Raw genomic sequence first — 12,060 nt, forward strand, 5'->3', positions numbered from 1 at the left:
CCTAATACCTCCAAGCCTTATACCTACATGCCTTATGCACATCCATCTATCCTGGCCAATTCCAGGGGCACCTACCCTATCACACTCCAACCTAATACCTCCAAGCCTTATACCTACATGCCTTATGCACATCCATCTATCCTGGCCAATTCCAGGGGCACCTACCCTATCACACTCCAACCTAATACCTCCAAGCCTTATACCTACATGCCTTATGCACATCCATCTATCCTGGCCAATTCCAGGGGCACCTACCCTATCACACTCCAACCTAATACCTCCAAGCCTTATACCTACATGCCTTGTGCACATCCATCTATCCTGGCCAATTGCAGGGGGCACCTACCCTATCACACTTCAACCTAATACCTCCAAGCCTTATACCTACATGCCTTATGCACATCCATCTATCCTGGCCAATTCCAGGGGGCACCTACCCTATCACACTCCAACCTAATACCTCCAAGCCTTATACCTACATGCCTTATGCACATCCATCTATCCTGGCCAATTGCAGGGGACACCTACCCTATCACACTCCAACCTAATTCCTCCAAGCCTTATACCTACATGCCTTATGCACATCCATCTATCCTGGCCAATTCCAGGGGGCACCTACCCTATCACACTCCAACCTAATACCTCCAAGCCTTATACCTACATGCCTTATGCACATCCATCTATCCTGGCCAGTTCCAGGGGACACCTACCCTATCACACTCCAACCTAATACCTCCAAGCCTTATACCTACATGCCTTGTGCACATCCATCTATCCTGGCCAATTCCAGGGGGGCACCTACCCTATCACACTCCAACCTAATACCTCCAAGCCTTATACCTACATGCCTAATGCACATCCATCTATCCTGGCCAATTCCAGGGGGCACCTACCCTATCACACTCCAACCTAATACCTCCAAGCCTTATACCCACATGCTTCTCTTGAAATAAATTATTAAAAATAACCAACTAACTATCTTGGACAAATAAAATCCCTTTTTTTGAAATTTCCTCTTTCCTCCTTCTTTCCAATGGATAAACATATATTAGCTACCACGATTTGAACAAAAAATAATCATTAGGTTTTATTATTATTGACTATTATTTTATATTTATTGTTTTCATAAAATCCCTTTTTCTGAAATTTCCTCTTCCCCCTTCTTTTCAATCGATAAACATATATTAGCTACCACGATTTGAACAAAAAATAATCATTAGGTTTTATTATTATTGACTATTATTTTATATTTATTGTTTTCTTATCAAATCAAATGATATACTGTTTCAACAAACCAAAAACAAATCCAACCTGTTGCTAACTAAATCTCATTACAAGCATTCTTCTGAGAGTCTCAGAAGAACTCAAAAATTAATACTTATTTCAACTGATTGTACAAGTTTCCAAAGTCAAGGACAAATATGTACTTCCCCAGATCAGTTCAAGGTCACGGATACAAACTTCAGATACCTTCAAGGTCAAAAATAAATTGCTTCAAATTCATTTAAAGGTCACGAAACTGTCCCAAGGTCATGCATCAGAAATACTTTATTATTGCGTCCAAGGTCACAAATACATTGCCTCAAGGTCACAAACACATCCCCTCAAGGTCGTTTCAAGGTCAATACAGTGCGCCCCACGTCACCTCAATGTCAATACAAGGCGCCGAAGGACAGCGCATTGTCGACGCCATTCGTAAGCCGTGCGCACACGGGCAGTTCACTCTCCGACAGGAATCGAGTTTCCGTCCCCGTCGTTCCAATCCTTAGGACGTTACGTTTGAGGTCGATACAGCATTGGTGACGGCGTAACATGTCCAGGCCTAGAAGCATGTCCATGGGCTGCTCCTCCAGGATCGAGAGGGAGGTGGTGAGGAAGTCCTTCTCAATCACGACCTTGAAGGAGAAAAAAAAGAGGTGTTTTGAATGAATTAATTGGCATTAAAGGTTTACAACTTACAATCAATTTACGTAAAGGGTTACAAAGTTACAATTAAAATAAATAAATAAAAAACACCTCCAAATGAATCACCCGGAAAATCAATCAAGGCAGTTGAAACTTCCTCAGGAACCCAGTTAAAGAGAGGAGAAGGAGGAGGAGGAGGAGAAGAAGAAGAAGAAGAAGAAGAATAAGAACAGAAAGAAAGAAGACTAGGAGGAGATGCAAGAAAAACCAAGGGAAAGTTCCTTTTTTAAACCTAAAAGTCCAACACGTCTTCAATTTGAAGTAATAATAGTTAGGCCGAAAACCTTCACCATAGTCACAAAAGATTCAATGAGGTCGCATTTAAGCCCTATGTCCGGTTCATACGAAGAAGAAGAATAAGAACAGAAAGAAGAAGACTAGGAGGAGATGCAAGAAAAACCAAGGGAAAGTTCGTTTTTTAAACCTAAAAGTCCAACACGTCTTCAATTCGAAGTAATAATAGTTAGGCCGAAAACCTTCACCATAGTCACAAAAGATTCAATGAGGTCGCATTTAAGCCCTATGTCCGGTTCATACGGCCGATGGCCCTACTTATATCAACTACCTGCACCATATGAATCCGTCCAATAATCCTCTGAATCCCGACGCCCTTGGCGACGCCCGCCCACCGCGTGTCAATCAACCGCATGATGGCGCACCGCTCTGCGCACTCCGCCGACATGATGGTTGTCTGCGCGCCGGAGTCAACAAACGCTTTCACCGGAACTCCGTTGACGCAACAGTTGATGAACAGCATCACCTAGGGGTTGGATGGACGAGAATGCCCAGGACATTAATCCCTTCCCTTTTTCTAAAAGAGATTTAACAGAGGGAACTGTAACTGCTAAGGTCTTATCGTCCCGAAATCGAAGAGAGAAGGAAGACAGGATAGGAGAAAGCCAGCCGTTCTATCAGAGGGAACTGTAACTGCTAAGGTCTTAAGGTCTTATCGTCCCGAAATCGAAGAGAGAAGGAAGACAGGATAGGAGAAAGCCAGCCGTTCCGAGAACGAACATTATCGCATCGGGCTAGACGGGCTAGACGAGATTTCAAAGGGTCGAACAGATGTAAAAGGGGTCGACCTTTCTTTGGTGCAGTAAACGTACAACCCTTTTATTCTATGCATGATTGTAATAGTCGAAATACCACCGTGGGCCTATTCCTCATGTGGTCTGTGTCGTAGCATACCCATCCCATAGTATGTCCCTTATTAAATGAGTGAGAATTGGCACAGTATGTAACTATAGGTACTTCCCAGTTAGGTGCTGGGTCAACACGGGAGCATTAGAAAGTGACCCGGTTAATTATTTGCAATCGAAAATATCGCAATAGGAGTGCTAATTTTTGCAGATGGTGGGTTTTGAATCCAGAACCTTCTGCATGGAAACTAAGTGCGTAACCACTAAGCTGACTAAATAGTATGTCCTTTATTAAATGAGTGAGAATTGGCACAGTAGGTAACTAGGTACTTCCCAGTTAGGTGCTGGGTCAACACGAGAGCATTAGAAAGTGACCCATTAAAATATTTGCAATCGAAAATATCGAAATAGGAGTGCTAATTTTTGCAGATGGTGGGTTTTGAATCCAGAACCTTCTGCATGGAAACTAAGTGCGTAACCACTAAGCTGACTAAGCTATAACAATGCCCCCTAGGAGAATAGATATGAAATCTGTAGGTGCATTCCTACCTACCTATTTAATACCTATGATATAAATTGAAAATTCTCCATTCTGTCAAATGCATTACACAAAACACGAGAAAAACTCGCGTGTAAAATCTGCAACACTGTTTAAAGGTATAAAAATGCAACACTGTATAGGTATATATAAAATAATAAATACTTGCGAACAAAAGAATTGCAATTTATCGACGACAAAAGAATAAAATCTGCAACACTGTATATAGGTATAAAAATGCAACACTGTATAGGTATATAGAAAATAATAAATACTTCTTGCGAACAAAAGAATTCCAATTTATCGACGACAAAAGAAAATGCTCATTTTTATTGACATCTCTCTGAGATTGGCAACAGAAATAGGTAGTGGCGTAGCCTGCATAAAAACTAGGGGAAAACCCCACTTCCCTACCCCTACCTTGTTGACTTGGAAATAGCCCAGATATTCTTTCTGGTCTTCCCAGGGGGTTTTTAAACACCAATCCTTTCAACACCGTGAGATAGGGGTGAAAAAAAATAATAATAATAAAAAATCCCACGGACAAAAAAACAATCTCGGAAACGGAACGGATGGCGCGTCATCTTGCATTCCCTATGGTTTAGTACAGACGCTATCACACCAATAGAGGTGAAACGAGGTTCAAAAGAGGGGAACGGAAAATATACCTCGTCTCTACTGTTTCGTCTTTTTCCCCATTTTGAAGAAAATAATGGGTACCTAAGTGATTATTCAAAATGGAGTCTAAGACCTCCAGCAGATCTCCATTTTCTGTGCCAAATCACTGGCAACCTGCTAGTAGGTATCATGGGTTTTTTTAGCTTCCCTTTTGAAAAATCTCACCACACGCCACTGAAAATAGGGGATACAACCTTACCCTATTTTGAGAAGGGAAAATAGGGGAAGAGTGGATGAGAAGGGACCAGGAAGAAAATGGGGTACCTTAGGGTCTTTATTTTTTACTACCTTAAAAGATTTTATACTCTTTATTATTTTCAAGTTTATTTTTTATATTTATTTATGTGTTTTCTTTTCTATTTTATTTATTTATTTTATGTGTTTATATGTATTTATAGATTTAAAAGTGTATACTACATGGTACACACTTAAATACCTACAGGTACAGTAGAACCTCGATTATATCAACCTCCATTATATCAACTCTCTATTAGGTACATATATCAACTCCAAAAATTGGGTTTTTTCCCCCATCTTTCAAGGAAATCCTATACTCTATCAGAGAAACAGATCATCGAAAGTGTTCAAATAATGAGACTAATGACGAAGAAAACAATATCGAAGATGTGTTTTTTGTTTGTTTCTTAGTTTGTTTTGCAGGGGACACCTACCCTATCACACTCCAACCTAATTCCTCCAAGCCTTATACCTACATGCCTTATGCACATCCATCTATCCTGGCCAATTCCAGGGGCACCTACCCTATCACACTCCAACCTAATACCTCCAAGCCTTATACCTACATGCCTTATGCACATCCATCTATCCTGGCCAATTCCAGGGGGCACCTACCCTATCACACTCCAACCTAATACCTCCCAGCCTTATAACTACATGCCTTGTGCACATCCATCTTTCCTGGCCAATTCCAGGGGGCACCTACCCTATCACACTCCAACCTAATACCTCCAAGCCTTATACCTACATGCCTTGTGCACATCCATCTATCCTGGCCAATTCCAGGGGGCACCTACCCTATCACACTCCAACCTAATACCTCCAAGCCTTATACCTACATGCCTTATGCACATCCATCTATCCTGGCCAGTTCCAGGGGACACCTACCCTATCACACTCCAACCTAATACCTCCAAGCCTTATACCTACATGCCTTGTGCACATCCATCTATCCTGGCCAATTCCAGGGGGCACCTACCCTATCACACTCCAACCTGATTCCCCTACAGGGGGTTCCGCCATTAACGTATCCATATAGAGGGGAAAGCCAATATTTGTCTTATCCCTTTTCCCTTCACTGTTTATTTTCCCACACCTCAATTTTCCCGAGAGAGGGAGAGCGAGAGATAGGGAGAGAACGAGGAAAAGAAAGAGACAAAGAGAGGGAGAAAAACAGAGAGGGAGTTTTTCAAGAGGTTTTTTTTTTATATTTACCTCAGTCAATCTGTAATCAGATTGCAGTGTGTGCGGTCAAGTAGATGGAAAATGGAAACCAGTTGACTGGAAAATGATGTAGGAGGGAGAGAGAGTGAGAGAGAGTGAGTGAGAGAGAGGTTGAAACTGATATATTGATGCTGAGACGTTTTGTGTCTTTCTTTTTGATAGAGAGGAAGAGAGAGACAGAGAGAGAGAGAGAGAGAGAGAGAGATGATTTTGTGTCTTTTTTTATCAGATTTTTTTTAGAGAGGGAGAGAGAAAGAGAGATAGAGGGAGAGAGAGAGATGTTTTGTGTCTAAATGGCAAAGAAGTGGTGGCTTTGTAAAGATGTTGACGATTGAATGCTTTCAGACCTATCTATGGTCAGATAACAAAGATATTGACAGTCAAAGGGAAATATTTTTGTAGATGTACTTCTTTTCATTTTTCTTTGAGTGAGGCTTTTCATTGATAAAACCTAGCACCCACAAAGGACATCACATTTCACAGTTTGCAATAGGCATGAGCATGAGTCATGATAATAATGATTTTTTTTTTTTTTTTTTTTTTAAAGGGTTTTACAAGAGACACAGTACATGATGTAGGTAACTGAAAGGCACAACTCAAAGATTGTCCTTGAAACTAGCCAGCCTAGTTTGGAAGGCAGCGCGTCTGCCTTGTAAGTTGTAAGCGCTAAGTCGCGGATTCGATTCTCGCCCTGACAGAGATTTATGTCTAATGACTAATGACCAGCACGCTGAATAAAACAGTTCCTATCGGATCGCTGAAGTTAAGCAACGTCGAGAGTGGTTACTAACTGAAAAGACCAGATGTCCATAAAAAAGAGGGGAAAACTGGGTTCTCTGTTACTTTCTGTACGTAGAAAAACATTCCTATATGACCTAGCATGGTGCCCGGAGTTAAATATTCTGATTTATTTCATTTTCTTTATACAGGATGTAACAAGGGGATTCTACTGCTATATGTATACAGGATGTAACGAGGGGATGTTTCTACTATTTCTTTCATTCATGTTTCCTCCGGCAAGAGATAGTCGAAACGGTTATTACTTATGTATACAGGATGTAACGAGGGGATGTTTCTACTATTTCTTTCATTCATGTTTCCTCCGGCAAGAGATGGTCGAAACGGTTATTACTGTTATTAGTTATTTGCAAAATGATTGTACATATTTTTCACCCCCGTTTTCGTAAGTTCTTTTCTCTCTCTCTCTCTCTCTCTCTCTCTCTCTTTCTCTCTGTCTCTCTTTCTTTCTCTTTCTTTTGAAATAAATTATTAAAAATAACCAACTAACTATCTTGGAAAAATAGACAAATAAAATCCCCTTTTCTGAAATTTCCTCTTCCCCCTTCTTTCCAATCGATAAACATATATTAGCTACCTACCACAATTTGAACAAAAAATAATCATTAGGTTTTATTATTATTGACTATTATTTTATATTTATTGTTTTTATTAGTTCAACAACTAAATACAAAAGTTCAGAACAAAAGGAAAATCCCATTGATTGCACAAGGAAGTAGAAATAAGTACCTCTCCCTCTCCCTCTCCCTCTCCCTCTCCCTCTCTCTCTCTCTCTCTCTCTCTCTCTCTCTCTCTCTCTCTCTCTCTCTCTCTCTCTCTATACCTACATACCTTGTGCACATCCATCTATCCTGGCCAATTCCAGGGGGCACCTACCCTATCACACTCCAACCTAATTCCCCTACAGGGGGGTCCGCCATTAATGTATCCATATAGAGGGGAAAGCCAATATTTGTCTTATCCCTTTTCCATTCACTGTTTATTTTCCCACACCTCAATTTTCCCTCTCCTCTTTTCCCTCGTCCCTCCTTTTCTCTCCATCCTCCCATCCATTCTCCTCCATTTTCCCATCCACCTTCTCCTTTTCCTAATGTCTCTCCCTCTCCTTCGTCAATTTTCCCATCCCTTTTTCTCTCTCTATCTATCCTCTATTGCTCTTCGCTTTTCTCATCATTCTTACCATCACCTCCCTCTTCCTCTCTCACTCTCTCTCTCCCTCTCCTTCGTCAATTTTCTCATCCCTTTTTCTGTCTTTTCCCATCCACCTGGTTCTTTCCCTATATTTCCTCGTCTCTCTTCCTCTTCCCATTACCTCCCTTTCCCCATTCCTTTCACCCTTCTTTCCATTTTCTCTCTTTTCCTGACCATCCCTCTTTCTCTCTATCTATCCTCTCTCTCTCTCTCTCTCTCTTTTCTCATCATTCTTACCATCACCTCCCTCTTTCCCTCTTCCCCCCTCTCTCTCTCTCTCTCTCTCTCTCTCTATCTCTCTCTCACTCTCTCACGTTTTGAGGTCCCTAAAACCTAAATTTCAAGTCACTTTGCAGACCCGGCCATCAAGACCACAAATCTGGTCTTAAGTTCCTGGACTATACAAATTTCTCTTTCTCCTCTTTCCTCTCTTCTTCCTCCCCTATCCTTCCTTCCAGTCTCATTTCCTCATACATCATTTACCTCCATCGTATTTTCCTTGTCCCACAAAGCTGTGTCCACTGTCCTCACAACATATCCATGTCGACTGAAGCCGTACACTGCCTCGACAGAATTATATTTACCTCTTCAACTCGTCCATCGACGGCATCGATCAGGTGTGGACACCGCTGAATAAGGAAAGTAATGTGTTCGGTCAAAATTTTCGATGGTCAGTTTTTAGTGCCAAAACACGTTTCGAGGTCCCTAAAACCTAAATTTAAAGTCACTTTGTAGACCCGGCCATCAAGACCACAAATCTGACCTGAAGTTCCTGGACTATACACATTTCTCTTTCTCCTCTTTCCTCTCTTCTTCCTCCCCTATCCTTCCTTCCAGTCTCATTTCCTCATACATCATTTACCTCCATCATATCGTTTTGTGTCTTTCTTTTTGATAGAGAGGAAGAGAGAGAGAGAGAGATGATTTTGTGTCTTTTTTATCAGATTTTTTTTTAGAGAGGGAGAGAGAAAGAGGGAGAGAGAAGAGAGAGATGTTTTGTGTCTAAATGACAAAGAAGTGGTGGCTTTGTAAAGATGTTGACGATTGAATGGTTTCAGACCTATCTATGGTCAGATAACAAAGATGTTGACAGTCAAAAGGAAATATTTTTGTAGATGTACTTCTTTTCATTTTTCTTTGAGTGAGGCTTTTCATTGATAAAACCTAGCACCCACAAAGGACATCACTTTTTTAGAGAGGGAGAGAGAAAGAGAGATAGAGGGAGAGAGAGAGATGTTTTGTGTCTAAATGGCAAAGAAGTGGTGGCTTTGTAAAGATGTTGACGATTGAATGCTTTCAGACCTATCTATGGTCAGATAACAAAGATATTGACAGTCAAAGGGAAATATTTTTGTAGATGTACTTCTTTTCATTTTTCTTTGAGTGAGGCTTTTCATTGATAAAACCTAGCACCCACAAAGGACATCACATTTCACAGTTTGCTATAGGCATGAGCATGAGTCATAATAATAATGATTTTTTTTTTTTTTAAGAGGTTTGACAGAGGGAACTGTAACTGCTATGGTCTTATCGTCCCGAAATCGAAGAGAGAAGGAAGATTTCTTCCCTTCTTCCTCCTTCCCCTCCTCTTCCTCTGTTCTTCCTCCTACTCCTCTTCCTCCTTCTTCTCTTCTTCTCCTCTTCCTCCTTTCTCTTCCTATTCCTAATAACTCTTCTTCCTCCTCTCCTCCTCTCCTTCCTTATCCTCCTTCTTCCTCCGTTCATACGTTCAAATATGATTACTTTTCCGACTCTTTCGCTATTCAAATCGTTTTTTCTATTTGTTCCTCCCTTCCCCTCTCCTCTCCCTCCTCGTCTGCTTTTTTATTGTTTGCTTAATATAATATTCAAACAGTGGAGTGTCGTGAGGTTTCCAAAAGGGGAAGCTATCAATCCATATACCTACAGTATGCGGAATGGCCAATCTGCTGATGGTCTGAGAATATCACATTGTGTACGAAGCATGAAAACACGAATTAGCGCTAGGCACGGAGCCCTAATTTGGGTAATTTCTGATGTGATCCATTTATGGATCACACCGGACATAGAGCACAACTATATTTTATTTTGCTGACACCAGAAGAAACTAAAACTAAGCATGATATACTGCATCAAACCACGTATTAGAGTATAGGTCTCCAATATAATCCATTTTTGTTTCACGGGCCTTAGATTGAAGGAAGTCTCGTGATACAAAAGTGGATCACACCGTATCACCAGCATAGTGACTGTGATACAAAAATGGATCACATCGTACACAATGTGATTCTTCGTCGCCTTTTCCCGTGCACACTGTACAGACAAGGTTGCCCTTTTTCGTCAGCCTCTCAATGAGCACTAGGGCGATTTTCAGCTGACATTTGGTTTTGCCTACAAATTTTACGAGTGGATGCCCTTCGTACTTAACCTCTGATGCTATTTTTTTAGCGAAAGAAATTTCAGACTATTATCCTTCTCCTCCCAGGGGCACGGTTGGTCCAGTGGTAACGCGCTTGCTTGCCATGCAGAAGGTCCCGGGTTCGAATCCCACCATCGACAAAAATTTGTACTCGTTTTTCGATTGCAAATATTTCAGCGGGTTACTTTCTGGTGTTCTCGTGTTGACCCAGCACCTAAATGGGAAGTATTGTGTCTCTTCTCGCCCATCTGATGAGGATGGGATAGAGAGGTTTCGTAGGATATTTTACCATTTTATTTTTTCAGGTCCACCCTAAAGGTATTCGCCATAGACAAAAAATTGTACGAGTGTTTCGATTGCAAATAAGTATTTTAACCGCTTGACCCAGCACTTAAATGGGAGATTTGTAGAAGCTTAACCCATCCTTTAGGGCTGTACAGCCCCTACACCTAAGCCTCTGATTGGGCTCTTTGTGTATGGAGTTAAGCACTTAAATGGGAAGTATTGTACCTATCTCTTATCGCCCATCTGATGAGAGATGAGAGCCATACTACGGTACGGGTATGCTGCGATACAGACTACACGAGTCTAATCTAGCAGTTGTTTCATCGCTACGAAATAAAAAAGACGATGAAATTCCCAGTGCTAGAAAAATAAGGAAAGTAAAAACTGATGTTATAATGTTGGATACCTTTCCGTTGTGCAGTAATGTATGAATAACTTATATTCTGTAAATTATTAGTGCAAGAGTTGAGAGGGGTGAAGACAGTAGAGAGGAAGCGAAACAGAGTGTTTAATTTACGCCACTCAATGAAAGGACAATATTTTAATATGGAGAGAGAGAGAGAGGAAGACCGAGAGAGAGAGAGAGAGAGGGAGAGAACGAGGAAAAGAAAGAGACAAAGAGAGGGAGTTTTTCAAGAGGTTTTTTTTATATTTACCTCAGTCAATCTGTAATATCAGATTGCAGTGTGTGCGGTCAAGTAGATGGAAAATGGAATCCAGTTGACTGGAAAATGATGTAGGAGAGAGAGAGAGAGAGAGAGAGAGAGAGAGAGAGAGAGAGAGAGAGTGAAACTGATCGGAAAGCCAGATTCAAGCTGACAGAATATCTTGAAGTTCTCCAATTCTAAATCCGGACTCACATCCAGTGTGAAAATGTTGTCGTTCAACGTTGTGACAGTCACGCGCATAGCGGCAGACTTTGGAAGTTGAAACACAGAGAATTTTCGGATTCTAGCTTCCAGGGGCAAGAATTTTCTGACTTTTGGCTTTCAAACACTGGGAATTTCGGATTTATGGCTTCAAAAGAGATGGATTTTCTGAAATTTTGGTGTCACAAAGATTTTTCTGAATTTCAGCTTCAAAATACGAAGATTTTCTGAACTGTAGCTTCAAAACAGAGAGGTTTTGTGAATTTTGGCGCCAAACCGCAAGAAGTCTGGAATGTGGCGTCTTCTGTCTCATTAATTCCAAATCCAAGCTTGGGGCCTTGGATGTAACAGCCCTTTTTGACCACCAAAGTTTTAGTAGGGTTTGATGATTTGGCTGTCGCTGATAAATTTATCGATTATCAACATCTAAAGCTCCACCTTAAATCCTGACTTACAGTACGTACAGATACAGAGGTATACTTTCAATTTATTACTCCTTATTTTTATCCCTATTTTTATGCCGATCAAACTGGTGTCGCATAAGGCAGAACTTTTTTTCCAAGAAACTTAACTGCCAGTTACTTTTTTCCAGTAAAATGAAAAAAGAAAAAAATATATTTTTTTTCAATATTCAACAAAGAAAATGAAACAATAAAAGGACTGAGAGAGAGAGAGAGAGAGAGAGAGAGAGAGAGAGAGAGAGAAAGCACGTGAGCGACATAAACGATAAAAACGACG

General features: G+C 40.8%; 1 protein-coding gene across 1 annotated transcript in view; it reads right to left on the reverse strand.

Moving 5' to 3' along the window:
- Positions 1–1,509: 1,509 nt before the first annotated feature.
- LOC103518291 (protein DDI1 homolog 1-like) overlaps positions 1,510–12,060 on the reverse strand; it is a 15,060-nt gene continuing 4,509 nt past the window's right edge. Inside the window, exons 3-5 of the mRNA XM_026830143.1 lie at positions 11,314–11,428; positions 2,531–2,725; positions 1,510–1,895 (exon numbers count right to left, since the gene is read on the reverse strand). Coding sequence (XP_026685944.1) covers positions 1,653–1,895; positions 2,531–2,725; positions 11,314–11,428 — 553 coding nt within the window. The 3' untranslated portion in view covers positions 1,510–1,652. The remainder of the gene's footprint in view (positions 1,896–2,530; positions 2,726–11,313; positions 11,429–12,060) is intronic.

This window comes from Diaphorina citri, unplaced genomic scaffold (assembly GCF_000475195.1).
Source record: "Diaphorina citri unplaced genomic scaffold, Diaci psyllid genome assembly version 1.1 scaffold2145, whole genome shotgun sequence".
In the NCBI taxonomy this organism is placed as follows: domain Eukaryota; kingdom Metazoa; phylum Arthropoda; class Insecta; order Hemiptera; family Psyllidae; genus Diaphorina; species Diaphorina citri.